This window comes from Pelodiscus sinensis, chromosome 26, assembly GCF_049634645.1.
Source record: "Pelodiscus sinensis isolate JC-2024 chromosome 26, ASM4963464v1, whole genome shotgun sequence".
Taxonomy (NCBI): domain Eukaryota; kingdom Metazoa; phylum Chordata; order Testudines; family Trionychidae; genus Pelodiscus; species Pelodiscus sinensis.
The window spans coordinates 7,086,816-7,110,576 of NC_134736.1; the positions used below are offsets into that span (position 1 = coordinate 7,086,816).

Sequence of the window (23,761 nt, forward strand, 5' to 3'; positions counted from 1 at the left end):
CTTCGGAACGCTCTGCCTTCCCTGAGGGACCTGTGAATGAACCTTGTCAAACAGGAGCTCGACTTCCTTGTGGTCTCCATCTTGTGTGATCCCCCTTCCCCCAGTTAATTTAGCTTACTAAATTGTAAATGTAGTCATGCAGTTCAAGGAGAAATTGCTTTAATGCCTCCATCTGCCTGGTTGCGCTACTGAGAGTCACATGATGGCTTGTGGCTATATTTATGGAGGTTCTGCCGTCCAACGTGGAACAGTTTCCACTTCGACAGCGACTGTGCTCCTTGGCGCTAGCGATGCAGAGCAGAACTAGAAATGAGAACCTGAACCCTGCTGGCAAAGTGGCTTTCCTTTCCAGGACAGAAACCTTTGCTGCTGCTCACAGGCTGAGCAGGTAACAGGGCACAATCAGTCTTTTGGGGGAGAAATTTCTGCACATGCCTCTCCCCACTACTTGCATGGTTGTTGTCTGGCAAAGATGGTCAAGCCTGTTTATTACCAATGAGTTTCTATTTCAACAGGGCAGCATCTTAAGCTACCAGCAAGGGGGCAAATGACTTCTACAGGCAACTTCTTTCCTGATAGGGCCAGACAAGGGGCAATATATTGCTAAAGACGTGGGGCTTTTCTCAGGTTTTTTTGGTCTGGAAAATGTTGCGCTTTGGGGGATTGTATATGTAGCCAGACTATATGTAGCCATTTATATTTAACATGACAAAGTTTTGTGCTATATTTAAATATGAGTTATGGTGGCATAATGTATATTCTGAGATCAAGATCTCAAGTGCATTGTACCAGGGTGCGAAATTAAACTGTGGAACTACCTGCCACATGATATGACGGAGCCAGAATTTTGGATGGGAACTAAGTGATGGGATTGTGGCAGTGGGCAAAAGACGCATCAAGGCAGGTTATCCTAGAACTGTAGGGTTTTTTGCATCTTCCCCTGAAGCAGCTGAGACTGACCATCGTGGTGTGACCAGATATTGACTGAGCAGGAAGATAAAAGCAGGGTGGGTCTGAGCCAGACAGCAGAGCTCAGGGAGGAGCTTCAGGGCAGGATTAAGCTGAGGAGCAGAGAACAGGAGAATTAGGAAAGCAGAGAAGCTCTAGGAAAAGATGGGGCAGAAGAAGAGCATCTTCTATGCTGGTTTTCCTGGCGTAGCCTTCTATTTTTAGGTATATAACTTCAGGAGAGTTTCTCTGTCTTCTCTCGCTAGTTTTCTCCACTCTCTAATGGCAAACACATCTAGGACCTGAAAAATGGTTCTGTAAAGGTCTGCTGCGATCCCTCAGAAAGGTGACCAGGGCACAGAGTGTTTGGTGGAAGCTGTCTTGCCATTGGTTCCTTAAGGCTGGCTTTTTCCCCCTCCAGCAAATCACTGAATGACGCTGAAAACAAGGAACTCTTTGGGAAATGCAACCACAGTCACGGACACAACTATAAAGGTGAGGGGCAGCGCTGCATGTTCCTCTGGTCTGGGGGAGAATCAATGAAAGGGAAACACGGGTCGGTGGCTAAAAACACGCTTTCCCAGCCCTCATCCAAGCTAGTCGCTTGTCTCATATTCAAAGCAAAGAATCCAAAACTGGAGTTTTTTCTCCATGGAAAATTGTAAACAAAATCTAAAGCCGAGAGGGAGGAGGGGGGTGATAGAGTCTGGTGCCCTGTTGCTCAGCTGAGTTCTTTTCTTCCTTTGTTAAGTGCTTGGGGACCTGTGAATGGAAAATGTTGCAGAAGGCCTGAATTCTATTATTTAAAAGCCCTATCCAGGGAATAACCGCGGCTCCCTGACAGCAGCCACTTTCCTTCCCTTCTCGTTGCTAACTTAAAATGAATGGGCGCCGATTTCGAGATATTATTGAGAGTCTAACCCGCCAGGTTCAGGGCTTGATTTTCAGGGAGATCGGGCATTTGCAATTCCCACCCCGACTCCACCTCGCGTTGTAGCAAGTCAGTGTTTCTGTGGCTCGGGCCTTTCAGCAGACGGGACCATTGCTTTCCATAGAGCAGCAATGATTTGGAGGTAGCGCTGCTACTGTGTTTCTCCACGGCAGTGTCGGTCTCTCTTTTATGGAGCACCAGGAGAGACAAAACACATTTTCCTCTATCTATCTCTCCCCTTTTCCCTTCCCCCACCCACCCTCTGGAAGCCTCCAGATACTGGTGAGGGAGATGTTGGCTAAGCTGTCAAAGAAGGTGCCTCTCATCATCAGGATCATCAGGCACCAAAATGCTGGCTGCAATTTAAAGATCCCTGTTGCATCCATATTCTTTTCCCCCTCCCCCGCACTTTCGTGGCAGAAGCACAAGCAGGACGATTGACAGCGCTTGCCTTCTGTTTGCCTTTCAGTGACGGTGACTGTGCGTGGAGAGGTAGGTGTCTCGCCTTATTTCCCCTTTATCTAGGGTTCTCTTTTGAATCCTTCTTTGCTCAGGCCTTATCTACACTCAGGACTGGCCCTGAGCCGGCAGTCAGGGACCAGCATGCAATGGAGCTGTACTGGGCTAGGCTTCCAGTGTGGACAAGGAACGCACCACGTTTATACCAGTGGGCTGTGTCTAGACTGGCAAATTTTTCCGCAAAATCATCTGCTTTTGCGGAAAAACTTGCCAGCTGTCTACACTGGCCGCTTGAATTTCCGGAAGAGCACTGGTGATCTCATGTAAAATCATCAGTGCTTTTGCGGAAAAACTATGCTGCTCCTGTTCGGGCAAAAGTCTTTTTCCGAAAGACTTTTGCACAAAAGGACCAGTGTAGACAGCATAGTACTGATTTCTGCAAAAAAGCCCCGATTGTGAAAATGGCGATCGGGGCTTTTTTGCGGAAAACTGCGTCTAGATTGGCCACGGACGCTTTTCCGCAAAAAGTGCTTTTGCGGAAAAGCATCCTGCCAATCTAGACGCGCTTTTCTGAAAATGCTTTTAACGGAAAACTTTTCCATTAAAAGCATTTTCGGAAATTCATGCTAGTATAGATGTAGCCGTGATGTTTTCCTCGGTTTCAAGGAGGGAACAGCAGAGCCAGGGCATTTGTCTGCACTTGGAGTTTGCACCCCTGCTGTTGGCCACTGATCGCTGACTCCCAAATGCAGACAAAGCCTTAGCATTGGGGCTTGTTCCCACATTGGTGGCCTCCCTCCTGCTTTCTAAGGAAGCCCTCCTTCCTTGCTAGCAGTAACAAAATGTTTAACACATTGTTATTTAGGGCAGTGGGAGTTATGCATTTTCCTGTGGCTCGATGCAGACGGTAGCTGGGGAAACTCTGGGCAAACTAGCAATCTGAACCCCAGTTTCTTTTCCTGTCCCTGTGTTATGCAAATACATCACTTTGCATCAGACAAGAACTTCCCCCAATGCACAGTTTCTTTGATTAAGTTGAACTACCTACTAGGTATCTGTGGAGAAACTCACTGATGTGCTTCCCTTGAGCACCTGGGAGAGAAAAGATTTCATTACTCTGCAACTTGGAAACAGCCCCGGAAATTAGCAGGCAAGCTAATTGTTCGGTAGCATAAGAAATACCAAGGTGGTGGACACAAAATAAGGAGCTAATTAGAATAGAATTATAAAGTATAATGTTAAACTCCTTGTTGATTTGCATATCAGGTCTGAGTGCTAGTAGACAGGCAAGGTACCAGTCCTTACTGCACACACAAACTTGCTTTTTGCTTAGGATTCCAGTGTAAATGCCAATTGCCCATGTTTCTGCATTTTAATAATCACTGCAGAGAATTTTAGAGCATTGGACTGAGTATCTGCTGTCTATTTGTCCTGTAGATAAACCCCATCAGTGGCATGTTTATGAACATTTTCACACTTCAGGAATACATGAAGGTAACCATGTTATGGATACTTCCGTTCATGCTGTTTACAATCCTCTCTGCTCCTGGGTGTGATTTCACAGGTATCAGCAGTGAGTTTGGAGGGCTGGAAGGAAGAGGGGTCGTTGTTCTGTGTCTGCGGTTTCAGTTCCCTCACTGACTTTTCCCAGTGCTCTGAAGTGTAGGGGAACCTCCTTGAGGATCAGAGATAACAAACATCACTGCCTTCTGGGAAGCAGGCTTACTCTGGAGTAGAGTATAAAAGCTATGGACTAAGTGCTTATGGCTTGACAAAGCCCAAGCTGGGACGACTTATTTGGGTTGATTTAGCTGGTCCTGCTTTGGGCAGGGGGCTGGACTTGATGACTCCTGGGATCTCTTCCAGCCCTAGGATTCTATGGCTACGTCTAGACTACTTTCTTCTGTGGAAGGAAGGTATGCAAATCTAGAGCTAATTTGCATATCTTCTTCCGCTCTCGTTATCGGAAGAGGTTTTGTTGAAAAAGAAAGCCGTTTAGACGCGGTTCTTTTGAAAAAAAAATGTTTCGAAAAGAACCCGTCTTCCTAAAAAAATGAGGCGTGTAGGGTTTTTCCCCGAAAGAACCGCATTTAAATGGCTTTCTTTTTCGACAAAACCTCTCCCGATAACGCGATCGGAAGATATGCAAATTAGCTCCAAATTTGCATGGCTTCTTTCCACAGAAGAAAGCACTCTAGATGTAGCCTATGAGTGCAAAGCCTGTGACATTTGTGTGCTGGATAAAGGCCTAAGAACAGTTAGAGGCTGAATTATGAGATGCAGATGTGGGTACCCAAGGCCCATGTTCGGCTGGTGGGAAATCTTGAGGTCCTCTCGCCAGCTGCACAACACGTTGCGGTCCCGTTAGCAGTTTCACTCTGGCATTTTCCTTCCAACACCAAATCTCCATCTAGGGCCTGGGTTCCCAAACTGGGGGGCGTGCCCCCCCTGAGGGGGCATGAAGAAATTCCAGGGGGGGGCGCGAGGCCCAGCCACCCCCGCATCAAGTCCCCCTCCCAGTTTTGCTGCTATTTTTGTTTTTCGGTCCCAGTCAGTTCCTTTTTTTTTTTTGGCTCAACAAGTTTTGCTGCTATGGGGGAGGGGGAAGCGTGACGGTTTCTCAAAAGCCAAAAAGAGGGCGTGATGTCGAAAAGTTTGGGAACCACTGAACTAGGGCCTCATGGGCAAAGCCTGAGCCTGGGGCTCAGCATTATTAAAACTCCCCACATTAAAGGGTGAGGTATTCCTTGCATGTGCTAGCTGGGCACTCAGAGCTGAGCCCAGGGCTCCAGAAAGGAGCCAGTAGCGCAGGGTGGGAACCTTTTTTGGGTTGGGGGCCACTGACCCACAGAAAAATCAGTCAGGGTGAGAAGCAGAAAAACCCCCTCACCGTGGCCTCCGATTGAGGAGAAAGACTCTGCCTACATTCCCCTCGCACACCAGAGCCTCAGGAGGCCCAGCCTAGTAGCTTTTATGCGCTCCAGCCCCCAGGGCGACAGCAGAGGGGCTCCCCAGTCCTGGGGCCTGAGTCTGGGGGGCTGGATACAGGCAAGCTGAGGGCTGCCCCCGGCCTGAGGTCCCCCACCCCTGCTGTCGAGGTTAAAATGTGCCACACTGATGCCCCTTCCTCTCTGCTGCAGGAGAGCATCATGGAACCACTTGACCACAAGAACCTGGATGAGGACTTGACCTATTTTGCTGATGTTGTGAGGTGGGTCAGCGGTGGGGTTTCTCGGCAGAACTAGCTCCAGTGCCAGGGAACGTGAGGGACAAATGGCTCTGCGCTGCGTAGGGCCGATCTTTCTCTCAGTAGCCATCGTGCGCAGCTGCATCTCTCTGTCCTGTCCTGGAAAAGGCCCTGTTTGGGGGCATGGTTTTGTGGTGCAAATTCTTACCACTCTTCCAGAGCACTAAATGCTATGCAACGTCTGGGGGTACGGGCCCATCTCTCCCTCTGGAGTTTCTCACATGCTTGCCAGGGAGCTTCCGGGCTCAGTCAGCTGTTCAGAATTCTTCAACCCTAACGCGCAATTTATTGTTGGGAGTGCAAGGAGCCAGATCAAGATCAGGGCCCCACTGGGCTTGGCACTGCAAAAACCTGCCAGGGTCTCTGGGTCTGTAAATCTAGGTGGATTTACTGACTCTTTCCAGACAGGCTGGTACAAGTGCAAGAGGCCTCTTTATTGGAACACTTCTACAGTCCAAGGGGTGAAGCCTATAGGGTTCAGTTTTGCCACTGCAGAATTGTTATTCTGTAGCAGGAGGAAAAACACAGCTGAATTTTTCAGATCCTAGCTGTAAGGGCATAGCTCTGGGGTTAGAAAAAACAGAACTGCACAGGGGGAGGGATCCTAAGAGGTCATCAAGTCCAGCTCCTTGCACGGAGGCAGAACTGAGAAAAAAGGCGTTTGTCTAATGATGAGATTCCACAACCTCCCTTGGAAGCCAGTTCCACAACTTAATTACCTTTAAGAGTCAGAAATCTCCATTGCCACAGATTTAACCCTATCCTCCTACTTTCAGCTGCCGGGGAGAGCAATTGATCATTGTTCTCTTTACAGCAGCCCTTAACACCCGTTCCTCTGATTAGATTGAATGGGGGAGTTAATTTTATATAGCCTGTTGGTGTGTGGGTTAGTGGGAGAGCAGGGCTACAGAGATAGGGTGAAAGGAATGAATCACCAGGAATCTCAGTGGTCAGCCAATTGTTGGGATTCCCCCAGTTGTGCAATCAGCCCCTTGTGCCTTCATTTGTCATCACCACATCTGGAGAAAAGTCCTTGGGGAAAAGACCTTGAGCTGACAGGCCCGGTTTACACCCCGGGAAAGGAGCAGATAAAATCCATTGACATTGCAGGAGTCACAGTGTGTACGCAAGAGGAGGAACCAAGCCCCTCATTTTCACAGATGTTTGCAAAGTGCTAGAGAAATGCACAAGGAGATTGTGACCAGGGCCACAGAAGTGCAGGGGGAAGGGAGGCAGCTGTCCCAAACCCTGGTGATTTACAAGGGCACAGGGCCCTGTGCCTATATATTGCCCCTGGAGCCCCGCATGAGCTCCGGTTGGCACTGAGGACTGACTGGCTGCTCCTAGCGTACCCCTTCTGAGAGCCTGGAGCCGAGTCCCCCCTCACCACCCACATTGCCCAGGGCCCCGTAAAATCTGTCGCAAGCCCCGATTGTGATAAAACGTCATTCTGTCTCAGTGCTACTGTGCACCTAGGTCAGGGGTGTCCAAACTTTTTTCAAAGAGGGCCAGATTTGATGAAGTGAACATGCGTGAGGGCCGACCATTTTGCCTGACATTCTTTGAACCATTAAAATTAAATGCAAATTAACTATTTTATGCAAAGTTTATTGCAAACGGCATACTTTTCATTTCGTCACATGGATGACAAATCTAAACAGGTGTTAAATCACTCTGCCTTTCATATCTGAAGGCCAGATGAAAAAAAAAATCCAGGAAGCTGAAATATATGTCAGGAACATTGTAAAGTACATTACATATTATTGGTAATAAAGGTTGTCTGTCAACTTTTAAGTTAAAAAAATATGAACAGGAACATAACACCAAGTATACATGTTGTGTCCAAATATATTTATAACTGATTTAGACCAACTGACATTAACTGAGATTTTACAATGTATTCATCTCAATACATATGGATTCGTTGGGGGCCATAAAAGATAGATATTGCCAAATTACCTGGGGGGCCGTATTAAACCGGAACACGGGCCGCAATTGGCCCGCGGGCTGGACTTTGGACATGCCTGACCTAGGTCATCACAATCCCCCATCAAAGTGCAAGGCAAATGACCAGTTACAGGACACTGAACATACTGGTTTAGTTTATTGTCCTTGCATTACTGAATAACTGTCTACTGCAGCGGTTCCCAAACGTTTCGGCATCACGCCCCCCCTTTTTGATTTTTCAGAAACCCTCATGCTTCCCCACCTCTTCTTTACCATCATCCAACCCCCTCCCCTTTTAACAAAACATTCAATTTGTAACTTTTTACACTGATAATTTTTTTTACGTTATGAAAATTTCTTAGCCTCACACCCCCCCTTGGAATTTCTTCACACCACCCCAGGGGGGCATGCCCCCAGTTTGGGAACTGATGATCTACTGCAATCAATCATTCCTAGACAATGCAGTGCACTCACTTATCTGTGTTAGAACTTCTGTGCACCCGCTCCAGTGGAGCTGGGCTCTCCCGCCTTAGCCAACACACTTCTTCCCTTGACTTTCTCCTCTTTTTGTCACCAACCCTCTGTTTCCTTCACAGCACCACAGAGAACCTAGCTGTATATATCTGGGACAGTCTCCAGAAACGCCTTCCAGAAGGATGTCTATACAAAGTCAAAGTCTATGAATCGGACAAAAACTTTATTGTCTATAAGGGCGAATAGAAGCATCTGAATATATGAAGCAGCATCCTAAAGCTGAAACCTCCGGGGACAGCTATTTCCTCATATGTTATGTAATCAGTATGCATGAATTCGATATTGCAAACTTTCAGTCAAAAGAACATATATTAACAATTAACAGAAATGATTGTTGCAAAGTCCGTAACCTAAGTCATAAAGCTGCATTAAAGAGTTTTCCATCAGATTGGTTGCTTGTAATTCATAAACTTTAATGGCTATTGAAATGTCCGATCATTTTGCTAATGAAACATTTGTTCCACAAATCATAACCACCACCCTGGTATAATTGGCTCCAAACTTAACTTTCCAGCTGATATTTCTTAAGCAACATACAGGAGGTAATGGAAGAGGGTTGTAAAAGTCACCTGGGAGAAAAAAAAACTTTTGCAAGGTGAAAGTTTGAATCAATCAGTGCCAAAGGCTACTTGCTTTATTTCCCTTATTATTTATGTGACTTGGACATACCACTGCAGAATTTAGAAGTATCATTTGCCCTAGATCTGATAGTTTTCCCTTTTCAAGAGCAAGAATTACTCTGCCTTATGACCACTGCAGTAGCCCTGCGTGAATGTTAGTCTACCAGTCCAGATCTACTTTGGCCATTAATGGATAACTCATCAGCTAGAAAAATGTCATTGCTACTAATTTAAACACATAGCTGGTAGTCATCCCTACGGTAGAAGTAGATGTTGATAGCAATGCAGTATTTCTGCTTCAATTACTGTTTAAATGTCACGTGGCAGCCAATCTGGAAAAAAATTGTAAAATCACAAACATAAAGCGAAGAAATGCAGTTTCACTTTTGATCAAAAGTAGCAAAAAGCTTCTAAATACAATTGCTAAGGCAACTGTGTACTCAAATAGAATTGTTTGAGGAAGTTTCAGCCATATTTAGCCTCAGGTGATACATTTGTATGCATCTTTCTGTACTGTTCTCCTTTGATTAAAGTCAAAAGTCTGTGAGATTGTCTGTATCATGTACTGCATCAAAATATTTGTAGAATGGATGGATTTCAGATAAGATGCCTGCCTCCTAAATATAGAACATTCCTTTTTGATGTTGTCTGCTCAACTGGAGACATAAGTTTAAAGCACACAGGTACAACTGTAATTATCAATTATCTTACCATCACCAAATACAATGGTAAACCATGTAAATTCCATGTAGAACAGTACTGACTATAGAAGGCTGTGGAAGGTCTTGTGTGAATAGCAAGTCCTAGGAGCTATTGAACGTCTAATACAACTCCCCATCTGAGCTATATTAAATAGTCTCAGTAATTTGCAGAGAGCTGAAATGTTTCTGCTCCTGAGTCTCTGCTGTGGGCAGTGCTCTGCTGCTACACTCGCTCCGACACGGTCGAGGGCCTGGAGGCAGCTGCATCTCCTCCTTGTACTCCACGCTGCAGAGACACTGTATTCCACAGAGGTCAAATAACCTCTCTCCTATTGGAGATTCTCCTGTTTATGCATCCCATGGAGTGAACTGAGAGTAATTCCCTTAATACACAGGACACTGCTTTCCAAAAGAAAACAAAACTGAGGCACTGGGAGAGGGTAAGGAGCCTCAGAAACTGAGGTCCAGGCTGTTTGATTAGCAGGTGTCAGAAACCTGCCAGGAGCACTGACTGCAGCAGGTGTCCCCTGGATGTAGGAAATGTGCGTGGCTCCCACACGTGATGGATTTGGGGCTGCCCGTCAGACCTTGTGAATACTGTATGTAGGGCTGGTTATGGGGGTTCTCCCAGGCTGACTACATTAGGTAGAGCAAAGATGTGGGGAGGGCCAGTCCTAACCAATTGGTGGCCTTGGGTGACCGCCCGGCTCGCCCATAGGGTTGCCAGATGGTTTTTAAAAAAATACTGGACAAAAATTTGTCAAAAAACAAAACAAAAAACAACGGGGAGTAACCAAGGAAACCTGGGGGAGGATTCGGGAGATCGGGCTGCAAAATGCCTAAGACCGGCTCTGTCGGCGGCCCCTTCAAAATGGTGGCCCCAGGGGACTACCCGGCTCGCTTGCCCCTAAGCCTGGCTCTGGTTGTGGGAAACAAACAGGAAGGAAAGACACTCACTTGAGCTAAATCATCCCTTGGGAGACTCTCCTGTGCCCTTATTAATCTAGTGTTGGGCACAGTGGCTGCTATAAAATGTCCAGTAGGAGCCTGCAGCCTTCTTCATGCTGCAGCAATGACAATGATCAGGGCATTGCTGCTAGCACTTTGTCCAAGACACAGGGACTGGTATGCTCTGGGAGGTGCTGTTAATTGTGAGCCTCCACCAGCATCTCAGGGCTTGTCTCCACTTACCGGGAGACCAGTGCTGTGGAGATTGAGCTCTCGGGGTTTGATTTAGTGGGTCTAGTAAGCATTTGCGCAAGAGGGCTTATCCCTGAGCAGGAGCATCATAGTATTTGTGCAAGAACACTGACAATCTTACATTAAATCGTCAGTGTTCTTGCGCAAATTCAAGTGGCCAGTGTAGACAGCTGGCAAGTTTTTCCACAAAAGCATCCGCTTTTGCGGAAAAACTTGCCAGTCTAGATGCAGCCTAGGAGGGTAGGGAAGCACTGGGATAGGTTCCCTAGGGAGGGGGTGGAATCTGGAATGATTTAGTTGAGGTTGGTCCTGCTTTGGGCAGGGGGCTGGACTCAATGACCTCCTGAGGTCTCTTCCTGGGAGTCTATGATTATATGATTAACGATAGGGATTTGTATTGATTTGTTTCTGCCAACATCCTTGTTTCTGAGCCATTGCTTAATAGAAGAACAATGGGAAGACAAAATATATGGCTCTCAGTGTTCCAAAAGCAGCCATCAGAGCAGAGGGAAACAAAGCAGTAAGACGTTTTACCTGTTTAGGGAGTGAGATGTCCAATGGTGGTGGCACGAATCGAGATGTCAAGCAACAAACATCAAAAGCAACTTTCATAAACTTAAAAAGCCTGGGGAAAGTAGCATGACCAGTTTGGACACTAGCATCATCTTCCTCCTCCTCTATGGAGCAGAGCCATGGAAATCCACAAGATGATCAGTTTGTAAATGCCTGTGAAAGATCGTCAGTCCATTTGAAAGAGTTTCTGGCAATATCGGAGATTCTAAGGGGAGCCAACCAACTTAAGCAATGAACAGGTTAGGGAGAAGATGATGGATATATTTAAGGCACATTCAATGTGGAAGTTATGCGAGTGGCATCCTTAAAGTGATATATGGACACCAACTGGGAAGAGAAAAAAAGAGGATGACTTAGAGAAACATTACCCAGAACAATAGAGATAGAAACCAAATCTATCAACCTGATACTCAGAAGTCTGAGCAGACCAGCACAATACCAAAGTAAATTGTTGGCCACTCTATATACTTAACGGCACATGAGGAGAAAGAAAAACTATGAAAGTAGTCAACACACTAATCCTTAACCCTCTAGCACCTTCCTTAATAGTCCTCAAAAGACTTTTCCTGGCATTAATACACAACATACCCTTATAAGACTGCTGAGGGGGCTCTCCTTTATACACAGGGGGAAACTGAGGCCCAAGGAGATGAGATTTGCTCAAGGTTGTCTAAAGAAGCAATTAGAAGATGGGGGAAAGAACCCACCCATGCCTCTTCTCCAACCATTAGATTGCACATTGCCTCTGTCACTATATCACTCTAGAATATTCTCTGACAACCCATTTCCTGCTCTGTGTGTGTTTAAACCAGGGACAGAACCTTGCTCTCTGGCCACGTAGCCTATGGGCAGTAGGTCAGCAAATGCCTCACCAAATTCAAATTCCATGAGATCTGGCCTTTTGTGTGCATTTACCCTACACTACAGAGATTGCACAGGGAAGGGGTGGAGGGCACAGGAGGAGGAGGAAGGTCCCCAGAGTGGGTATCCAAGGCTGTATCACTAGAACCACTCAGAGTGGGTGAGGGCAATGTGATAAGAGTAGATAATTAAGGGGAGTGAAGCTGGCATGCAACACCCCCCCACCCATATCAGGTGCCAGATACCATCCAAGCTATTTCTTCCCTTTGAAAGCACCCATGAGTCAGATATTTACACTTTGCTGGAGGCATAGCTAAAGAGAAGAGCAGCTGCTTGTTTTTGCAGCTGCACCCTCAGAATAAACCTTCCCAGTAGGGATGCCAAACACTGCCAAAGCCCTTCTTCACCTTTGCCTTTTGCAGACGCACCCTGGGGCTTATCAGCCCTCGCTGGAGAGCACGGAGGTGGGGGTATGGAAGACGTAGAACAAATCATTTTCAGTGGATGGAGTATTCCAAAATCAGAGCTGATTGATGTCAGCTCTTCCCCTGTTGGCCTTCATGAGGGGACGCCCTCACCTCTAATTTGGCCATCATTTGACAATCCCCACCCCTAGCTTCCTGACTGACAGTATTTCAAGCCCAGTATCTCAGACCCAGAGCTCACAAGCCAGGCTGGGGTTTGTCACTGCGGTTCAGAGGGCTGGAAATAGCTGGGTGGCCTTATACTGCTCAGGGTACCATTCTCTAACAGCCAGCTAGCACCGGTCAGGGAAGCACTTAACGCTGCAGCTTAGCCTAGATGAGGCTATGAATGGCAACGTGGAACCCATTCTTCCCCACCCCCAGGAATATTAAATCAGAAGTTAATCCTGCCTCCCATGTGCCATTAGAACAGCTGGCCCATTCACACAGCCCGGGAGAGGTGATATTCTTTCTTTGATCCCATCCCTAATATTATTTTGGAGGAAGAAGTGCAAAAGCAAAGAAGAGCATTTAAAAAAAAACCAAGCAGCTGGGATCACAAACAACCCTTCCATGGGAGCTGGCCAAAAGACAGTGGCACATATTTAACAAACATATTTCATAAGCAGCGCACCCTACTCCAACTGGGTGGTAACAAATCACGGTGCATGTGAACCATGCTCATTCCATTTTAGGCAAGGAATATTACGCAAGCACCTTAAGCAAGGACGTCTCACCTTTCATAAGACTATCTGATGACTGAGGAACCTGAATATCCAGGATCAGCTGATTTTTGTGGTTCCTGCCTCTTGCATATTATTTTCTTGGAAACACGGCATTTCCCCACCTCCACTCCCTACCTCTCCCCTCCCAGTGCTCTGGGTGGAACCATTTAGTTCACTTCAAATTAACTAATTAGCACTAATCTCACAGAAATTGAGTGGGTTTCTGAAAGGGAGGTTAACTACATGGACAGTAAGGGCAGTTTGCATCCTGCTCCCTCAGGGGTGGGGGGGGGGGGAGGGGTAATTAAAAAGGGTGAGGTTAAAGTTAAATTTGACCCAGGAAATATATATTGTGGTTTGGAGCCCAACATGGAATGTAACGGCTGGTAGATTATTGGAGTCGTGGTGACTTTGTGTTACCACCTCTTGGCCTATCCTGGCACACTATTGAAGCATACCCTCTTGGCCCTACAGAGTTTTCAAAATCACCCCCCCTATTTTCAACAAAGCAGAATGTCCACACTACCAAGCCAGTTATTTTGAAATCTGTACTCCTGCTCCATTGGGGAATAACGCTTATTTCAAAATAGCGTTAGCGTGGGCACACTGCCACTTATTTCAAATTACTCTGGGGAGTAGTTATTTCAAAATAATTACCAACTCAAGGTAGCATGTCTGCAGTAACAGTGCCTGCCTCAGCCTAATTTCAAGGCTCTCTTGTAGTGAGGACACACTATTTCAGGAGTTATTTCAAAATAAATTTTAGTGGAGATATGCCCTAGGTGCGCCACAATAACTTGTCAGACTACACCTGTCCATTCCCCACAATGCATGTTCACATGGGGCAATTGCTGGATGTAGCCAGCAAGCAACTAGATGTTTTGAGGTTGAGACGGGACGTTCTTTCAGGGAAAAACCAATTCACCCAGTTACACCCTATGAACTTGGACAAAATTACCAGGAAGCAGCAAAAGGAGATTTTGACCTTGGTCTTTCCCCATATCATTTAAGTGCTCATCTAGAGGCAGAAATAACTTGAAATCCTTGATGTCTGCCACCCCACTCACCCAAGAAAAAAGCAAAGAGAGCTTTAGACACAACATGAAGAATTTTATTCATTAATTTTGTTTGTGTAAGAAATCTACATCTCTCTGTCCATTTAACTTCAAACCAGTCCATACAAAACCCTCCCCAGAACCTAAACAAGAAAATGGATCAACAAATTCAATGGCACATCCCAGCCAATGTGGCAGTAAAAAAATCATCTGCTATTAAAAAATATTCCTACTCATCTCAGAGACCTGACCCTTCAGCTCAGGCTCTGCCCCCAAACCCCAGAGCAGGTCAGGGAGGGCGGGAGGGGAAGGAAGAAATATTGCAGTTAGACTCAGGTGATCTTAGGCAAAGGATTGAACCTGGCAGTGAATTCCACTCAGGGGGGCCTTCATGGAGAATGCCCTGCCAGCAAGGGGTGCTCATATCAGCTAGGAAAGGCACTTGCCTCCACATGGCAGGCTAGGGTAGGCAGAGGAACAAACAGGGAACCGAACTTCCTTCTGTATCCCACTCAGGCTTATGCAGTCTGAACGGTGTGCAAATCTGCCCTGCCTCCCCCAGTCTCCAATTACAATGAAACTCCCCAGTCAGGAAGGGCTGGGTAAGTCACAGAGAGGTGACTGATTCTCAGAGTCACACAGAAGCTACTGGCTCAGAAACACATTCGCCCTATTCCCAGTTTGCACAGCAAGTGGGATGCAGCAGCGGCCAGAGACTCTTCCCCATGCCGGAAGGAGACCCTTTGCTCCATAGAGCTATAGGAGATCAGGATGAAGGGACCCCCACCCAGTGTTACCTTGTGTCAGGCAGGAAGGACTCTGGAGATGCTATTCTAGACTTTATGGAGGGATCTCATCCTGACTTGCTACAGAATATTTCAGCACCTCCAAACAGCTATGTGCCAGAGGTGTTTGGTTCCCCCTCCCCTCCCCAAAGTGTTCTCTCCTCCTGACAATGGGGTTGGTGTCAGCTCTCTGGTCAAGTAGGGTATAAAAGAAAGTGCAGTCATTCTTAAATACATAAACAGCAGAAAAGAGACTTCCTGAGTAGATCAATTGTCCACCCTTGCATCCAGACAGATAGCAAAGATGGAAGGGTATGGCTCGACTGGGGAGCGTTTGCCACTAGGAGAACAGTTTGCCAGTAACCAAGACTGACAGCAGGTGGACCACGGCCACCAGGAAGGAGCTGGCCTGTGTGGTGGAGACAGAACCACGGGAGGTGGTGGAAGAGGTGGAAGCGGTGATCGATGTCTGTGTTGACGTAGGTGGGGTTATAGACTCTGAAATGCAGAAGCAAAACCAAGATTAGAAACCAGGAGAGCAGGCAGGCTGTGGGACTCGCTGCCTGTTGCTGCGTGGATGCCTCAAATAGAGGTCAGGGCTGCCCCTGGGGTAAATTGGCATAGCTCCATCAAATTCAGTGGAGCATTGCAGACGAACAGGACTTCAGGATCCTGTTTTAGGAGGGGCTGGGATGAGGGAAGAGATTTTTCCCTGCTGTGGGAGTGTACACTGGGAACAAGGACAGCACAGGTCAGTTTGGTGTGTGGTGCCCCAATCCGGTAAGCAGGACACAGCCCTTGACTTGTGCCAACATCTCAGGACATGCGATTTCCTGGTCACTTGGGACTGAGCGCCAACCCGGCGGGCCTACACGATCTGTATTCAGAGGCCCTACCGGAGCAGGCTGGGGGAGGTGCTGTTCTGATCAGAACTCTCCTTTAAAGGTCTTTCCTAAGCAACAGCTGTCAGGGATGGTAGGTGCTGCTACACCCACCCTATCTTGAAGGGGCTTCCATTATACACAGGATTTACCATTTGGCTCAATGGTTTCCAGCACCCCCACTATACAAACTGTTCCAGCACTCCAGTCGGTGACCATGCACAAGGAAGTGACCTCAAGGTACCAAATATGCCTCCACACAAGACAATGTGAGCAAGAACTGAATTAGCTTTGTTCTACAGGGAGGCAGTGGCTTAAAAAAAGTCTCTGGAGAGACTTTCTGGGAATTTGCAGGAGTGAAATGTGCACTACAGGCTATCAGTTCACTGTGGTGCTCAATGGTACTGGTATAGGCAATAGCAGGCAAATGAAGTTGAGGGAGTTATGCTCTTTATCCCATGGCAGAGGGGCTGGAGGGGGTGGGGAGAAATCAAGCCTGTTTAAGTTGAGTGAGTGTGGTGATTAACACCAGGTGCGGTTCACCTATTTATAGCTACTCTATTGCAACTTTTATAGCCAGCAGAAATTAAGTGTGTCAATTTGTGTGTGCATGCTAATAAGTGTTCAACTGGTGCCAATGTCTGGCCCTTACTATTTCATTGCAGGAGAGAAGAGGGGTTTGCTTTAAGAATCAATTTCATCTTTTCCTAACTCAGATAAACCACAACAGTGAAGCTGATTAGCTACTGTCTGAGCCAGCTCTGCAGAACGTTTGCATGTTAGGTGACTTTACCTGCATTCAGCGTTGCCTTCTGGAGCAGAGCGGAGCCATTGGTCAAGACCTGAAACACTCTGTGGAAAAAGAAACAGATGTTAAGGGTTTGGTCTCAGTAATAATTATCCTAGGGAATAGGAGGTAAGGCCACATTATTGCTCCTCCCTTTAAAGTCATAAAGATGATTTCACGGATCTAGGATACATTTCCCCATTATATTTTGTTTCTGAAGCATCCTATTAGTTAAAGAGTTAGTCACTATTTGCCATCAATATGCCTATCACTTATTGCTTTACAGCACTTTCCAATGACGTGGTGGACAAGTCTGTGCCAAGCTGTAATTCTATTGATGCCAGCCATTACAGTTAAATATAGAACTCTAATTGCTGTAAATAACCACTGCACTGTCTTCACAGATAAGGCCTTAACTGCGGTTTCTTTGGCAACTATTTCTCACAGAGGCAGCTTCATTAATGCAAGTATTGGTGTAGTCTATTCGTTTTGGCGGAGTCACTCTGGATTTATGACAGTGCAAGCAAGCTCAGAATTAATTAGGCTTGAACTCCACCACAAAAAGGTTCTCCCATTACAGAAGGGCTTCTGGAATCCAGTTGTTTGATTCCTTCCAGATATTTTGCAGGATTTACTCTGGGGCAGGGGCAAGGAGGAAGGGGTAAAGAGAGCCAAATGGGAATTCACAGCACACAGAAGTGTTTTGTTCCAAGTACAGCAATAATTAATACAAATAAGTAAAACATTGGAGTGATGATGGGACCTGCTGGATTTCCATTTTGGCTTCACTTTGAATTTCCTCTGCTTGTTTTGTGGTTGAGCTGCCTCCCATCCTCACCGGCTCTTTAAATCTTATATAAAAGCAGGCCCAGCTCTGCTGAAATTTCATGCATACCCCTCACCCTCTATGCCCCACACTCTTATTACCACTTCCACCTAAAAAGAGCAGCATTACCTGATGTCCACCGGTCCAGTCTCATTGCTTGGGGACGTCCATTGCACTATGGCATTGTCCGTTATATTTTGGCTATTTACCACTATCCCATTGCTGCATTTCACAGGTGAGACTGCCCACTGGCCCACAGAGGCATTCTGGGAATTGAGAGCCTGCAGGATAACTAAGCTGTTTGCAATTCCACGGATAGTTACTGGAGAGAAAGCAAAGGGAGTGGGGAAAAAAAAAAAAATAAATAAAGGAAGTTCAGTGCTGAGCAGATGCACCACATAACCCCACCAGGCTCCATGGGTTTCCCAGAGCAGCAGAAAAATACTACCCACCCTGAACTGTGGAAGTCTCTGGGCTTTCTTGGGATGAGGGCTTTGATGCATCATAACTTCCCCCACCCACCCCTGAAGGGAACAGTAATGCGCCAATGAGGCACAGCTCCATATCCCCCTTCAAGAGTTCCCTTCCCCTGGGCTCCTAAGAGTCACACAAGGGGAGCCTGCAGGCCTTCCATAAGGAGCAGTAAAACTGCCCAAGGCAGCAAGGAGGCCTGAAGAGCTCAGGAGAGAATGGAACATGCTGGGGCTCTGGCCAGGCTGAGCGGTACTCCTCGCCAGTGTGTCTTACAGAGACAGTGGGCAGGTCACTGGACAAGGGGAGCAACTCAACAAGCAAGTCTCCAGGGCGTCTCCTTGCAACCCCTGCTGGTGGGAAAGGCTCCCATTGGCAATGCAAATTCCCAGCCCAGCCGGAGGCAGAGTTTAATGAGCCCCCTTTGCAGAAAACAAGGCGGCCGGGTGCCCACTCAACAGGTAGGTCTACTAGCACCGGCTGCACGTGCGGGGAGCCTCTCATGCAAGTTAAAGCCGTATCTCAACCAGTGGTAGGAGTAACCAATGGAAATAAGTACTTACACCCAAAAGTTTCTGCCTAGCTACGATTTAGTTGTTTAAACGTACACCTGTGTGTGTAGAATAGTGATAGAAATGTAGCCGTGTTAGTCTGGGGTAGCTGAAGCAAAATGCAGGACAATGTAGCACTGTAAAGACTAACAAGATGGTTTATTAGATGATGAGCTTTCGTGGGCCAGACCCACTTCCTCAGAGGAAGTGGGTCTGGCCCACGAAAGCTCATCTAATAAACCATCTTGTTAGTCTTTAGTGCGCTACATTGTCCTGCATATTGTGTGTGTGTGTGTGTGTGTGTGTGTGTGTGTGTGTGAGAACACACACTGTAGGTACTGGGGTAGGGAGTCTAGTTTTTGTAAGGTAACGAGCTTTCGTGGGCTAGACCCACTTCCTCAGATCAAATAGGGGAAGAAAATTGTCACAATTAAGTGCTCCATAGTCCCGTTTTTTGTTCCAGCAACACCAGACTAACACGGCTACATTTCTACCTGTAGTTTTTGTAAGTGGAATGAAATTCAGCTGCGGTTTTTTTCAGTCCCGTTTACTCTAGAAGCGACCCCCCCCCCCAAAAAAAAACCCTACCACCCCAAGAGGCTGCTCATGCGTCATGTCCGGACCCGCTGGCTCAGATGGAACCAGGCGGCTGTACGCCAGTGGGGGCAAACCCCACTCGTGGGTAGGAACACGAGGGTCTGCGGATCCGGGAGTGTGTTCACCTGGGGGGGGGGGGCGCTCGAGCCAAGTGGCTCGTGGAGGATCAAGCGCAGGAGGCTGCGACCAATGAATCCCGGCAGCAGAGAAAGCTCCGGAGCTGGGGGCAGCGCTCAGCGGGGAAAGGAGCAGGCAGCCCCCCCGGCAGCGCTTGCATAACGTGAAACGGGGGTGGGGGAGAAGCCCGGGTCAATCAATGCAGCCTGGCTCACTGTACAACGCGCTGATTTTTGGTGGAGAGGTGTCCGCTTGGGACCCTTTCCCTCGCCCCCCTCTGCGTGGGTATCCCCACATTTAGGAAGGGGGAATTCTCCCAGTAAGGGGGGACCCTACGATCATCTCTTAAGCAGGTTGTGCCCCCGCAGCTCACGATGCTGTGCATAGATTTGCGTTCGCTTTTCACGTGCCAAGGGCTTCTCCAAGTTGTTCCTAAACTTACAGGTCACAGGTCTTTTCAAACATCAACCCGCTTCCAAGTTGCGCTGCGCCTTTTTTTGGGGGGGCAGCCAAAAACCAGAACCCCAGCTGCAGGCAAGGAGAGACGCCCCAGCCACCCCAACAACACAAACGCAGCGCTCCCGGGCTGTAGACGTCTCCCCCCTGACTTAAGAGTAGCCCACATCCATGCTCAGCCTCGCCCAGCGCAAACTCAAGAGGCAGAGCCAGATCGCTGCTGGAGGAAAGCTCTCGGAGCCAGAAAGTCAACTTACCGTTGTAGGTGGTGTTTGTCTTGTAGACAGAAGGGCTCAGAGAGACGTTGTAAGAGCCAAGTTGAGTGGTGTTCGTGTTTACTTCACAAGGAGCCTGCAAATACGCCGGGGAAACCAGAGCCCCGAGGACCAGCAGTTGGAGTGTGGTGGGAAAGGCTGCCATGGCCAGGTTTGCTGCGTCTGCTTCACACACCTGTAGTAGGGAGGAGCAGAGAGGCAAGGCTATTTATACTCCCTCCTTGATGAGGCAGATGCAAATTTGCCCTCGCTCTCCTCCAGCTTATTCACCCTGAATGGGAGGTGCTGGGTCACATAGCTGCAGTTTACAACCTTCTCCCTGCTGAGGGCTTGTCTACACTGCTGAGTTATTGCGTTGTAACTTTCTCGCTCAAGGATGTGAAACTCCCTCCATTTCCCCTTCCACGCCAGTGAGTTACAGCACAGCAAAGTGCCAGTGTAAACAGGCTCCTAGGGCTCCTCCGGTCCTTGTTTGTCTGCACCCGTGGGGGAGCTGTCTTCTTAGCACTCTTGCCTTGATCACACTGCTGCCTGAAGGCTGCGCTTTAGTGTAGACCGCACCCAAGTTTCTGGAGCCCTGAGCCTTTTACATCTCACTGAAGCATCTGTGGGCTTGAAGGGCTAGTCTCCCCTGCTACTTCGAATCCCTTTAAACCAGCCCTTCCCACAGCTGAGTGTTGTGTGGTGTTGATGCTTCCTCCCACCAGCAGCAGAAGGGCCAGACTGAGGGAGGGCATGGCATGGAACAGACATATGACTTGGTGTCCAGGCCGACAAGGCCTTCAGCTCATCATGGGGATGGATAGTCCTTCCCAGAGCGGAGATATGGGCTAATACAATAACCAACTCTATTTGGGGTATGAGGGAATGAAGGGTGTTCCCTCACTGGGCCCCTCTTGGGAGCAGTTTGAGGAGACTGTGGCTGTGTCTACATTGGCATGATTTTGTCTGCCTGTCTACACTGGCGGGAAATTTTTGCACAAGAACACTGACGTTCTAATGTATGAAATCAGGGCTTCTCGCGCAAGAACTATGAAGCTCCCGCTCAGGAATAAGCCCTCTTGTGCAAATGTTCTTGCGCAAGAGGCCAGTGTAGACGGGCAACATGAATTTCTTGCGCAAGAAAGCCTGATGGCTAAAATGGCCATCAGAGCTTTCTTGTGCAAGAGAGCATCGACACTGGCACGGATGCTTTTGTGCAAAAGCACGTGCCAGTGTAGACACTCTCTTGCGCAAATACTTAACGCAAAAACTCTTGCGTTAAAAGCATTTGCGCAACATCTTGCTAATGTAGACATAGCCTGTGTGTGTAGGAGGGTGGGGATCACATGCACCCATCAGATCTCAGTCCCGCAGCAGTGCTAAGAGCAATGTGGAGGCCTCCTGCTTTTCCATACTGCGCCCTTCTGCTGAGGGATCCTGTCGTAAAGTGCTCTCAAAATAAATAAGGATGAAACCAAGTGGGAGGAGAGCCACCAGAAAGTCAGGAAGGCTCTAGGAGAATTGCTCTAAAAGCCTAAGGAGAAAGATTCTCAGCTGGTGGAAATCAACATAGCTCAGCTGCAGAGTCTGGGTCCATACAACTGAATACAGAAGTCTAGATTTGTTCTTAGATTCCAGTTGTTCTTTTGACATTACCTGATGCCTAGAACTCTATAGGGGCAATACAATGACCTATTCAGTTCTATCAAGTGGTTCAATCAACCTATAAGCCCTGATATCAGTGCAAACACCTGGCTCATTCTGGTGGCAATTTTATTTCCTTTAAAGGAAAGTTTGGTAAAGGTTATTTTCTTTGCTTTGCTGTCTGTGACTGGTGGAGGGAAGGAGCAGACTAGGGATTTACAGACCTGGTTGAGAACATTCTTCGACAGCCATCTGAAGAAGTGTTTCTGTACACAGTGGGGATTTTTTCATGTCTCCCTAGCCTGTGTTGCAGCATGTGGGGTGGGAACTACTTCAAGTACACAAGAGTTGGCTAATGGGTGGCAGTTGTGGCCAGAGACAAAATAGAGAAGTCTTCTTTCTTTGATCTTGCAGATAGCTTGTGGTATCTGCTTCAGTAACTGCTTTCCTGGGTTAGTTGATTGGTAACATGGCAAGCTGCATTTTTAAATGAGTCTCTCTCTCTCTCAGCAAGGAACTATGCTATTCTGCTTCTCTTTACACTGCACCTATCATCTGTGACTCATTTGCTAGATACCCTGAAACCTCCATTTCTCAAGACTTCCCCTGCGCCTCCTGTGTGTCTCCTGAAAAAGGATCCTGATTCAGACCAGAGGTCTGGGACTCTACAGAGAATAATTATAGAATATTTGTATGCCAGATGTCTAGGGTTACCAGATGTAAAAATACCGGACACACTTGATCTCACATCGGGGAAGTGGGAGGGGAGGTAAAATGGCTGGGAGGGGAGTGGGGCTGGCTGGGAGGGAGTCGGGGGAGCGTGGCTGGCTGGGGGAGATTGGGGGCGGGAATGGGATGAACTGGCTGGTGGAAAGCAGGGTTGGCTGGGAGGGGGTTGGGGGGAGCCGGGCTGGCTGGGGGGAAACTGACTGTCAGGGAACGTGGCTGGCTGGGATGGGAGCTGAAGGGGGAGAAACCATCTGCCAGGGAACAGGGCTGGCCCGGGCACATGCAGATCACGGGGTGCTGCCCATTCCATGCATGGTCTTGGCGGGGCGCATGGGCAAGTCCAGCCCTGGGGAGTCCATCCCGCCCCGCCCCCGCCCCCCTCCTCTCTACAGCATAGTTGCGTACTGCCTGGCTGGTAGACATGGAGCGTGAGCGTGTCTTCCATCCAGGCACTACGCAACTACGTACTGATACTCATGATAACGATCAAACCATTTATATGTCCAGTATTTTCTCAATTTGTTTCCCAGACAGAAAGCTCAAATACTGGACTGTCCAGTTCAAAACCGGACACTTGGCAACCCTACAAATGTCATGCAAGAGCTGTTTCTTATGGGGCCTTGATGATGCCATATAGCTAATCCAGACATGGAGAACAAGGTGGTATTGTGTATTAATCCTATAATTTACATGAATGGTGTAAATAGACAGGTAGCACTTTAAAGACTAACAAAACATGAAGATGGTATCATGAGCTTTCGTGGGCACAGCCCACTTCTTCAGATGACTAGATTAATGGTGTAATCAGTCTTAGGTAGAGATGGAAGCTCACATGCAGCCTAGCATTTGATACACTCCCATCTGTTATTCTCAAAAGAGTTTGAGGAATAACCTAAATGTGTCAAGAGTTGGTTTGCCGATATTACTATAAGTTTTACAGGGTTTTTTTTGGGGGGGGAGGGGGATGATTCTTTTGGAGACTAACATTTCTTTTTTCAGAATTTAGTGGCCTACAATTAAATACCCATGTTCCAGCATAATGGACTCAGGCAATTTTGATTTCAGTGCCTAATTATAAAATTTGGTATCTAACCTGAGGCTGTCCAGTTTGACTTTGGGGACCTACTTTGTTTGCCACAGTCCCTGGCTTCAAAGCCAGCTGTGAAATCATGGATTCCAGAGACCTGGGCATGAGCTCAATATTCCAGCTACACGGGTGCTTGCTTGTAGGTCAGTGCTGCCCTTTCATGGACTCCGGTTGGGAGGGAACGGAGGTTTGCGCCGCTTGTCATGAAGGGACAGGGTAACAGGAAAGTGTTCTACTTGGACGTGATTTCTGTCATAAACCCCACAAAAAAAAAAAAAACCCACAACGGGGGAGGGGGACACAAATTA

At 47.6% G+C, this 23,761-nt stretch overlaps 1 protein-coding gene across 1 annotated transcript; it reads left to right on the forward strand.

Moving 5' to 3' along the window:
• Nucleotides 1-206: 206 nt before the first annotated feature.
• On the forward strand, nucleotides 207-8,454 carry LOC102443610 (6-pyruvoyl tetrahydrobiopterin synthase-like). Its single transcript, XM_006111227.4, has 6 exons — nucleotides 207-388; nucleotides 1,370-1,443; nucleotides 2,349-2,371; nucleotides 3,776-3,832; nucleotides 5,479-5,549; nucleotides 8,129-8,454. Exons 1-6 carry the CDS (start codon nucleotides 222-224, stop codon nucleotides 8,250-8,252), a joined length of 516 nt encoding a protein of 171 aa, XP_006111289.3. The 5' UTR covers nucleotides 207-221; the 3' UTR covers nucleotides 8,253-8,454.
• Nucleotides 8,455-23,761: the final 15,307 nt, after the last annotated feature.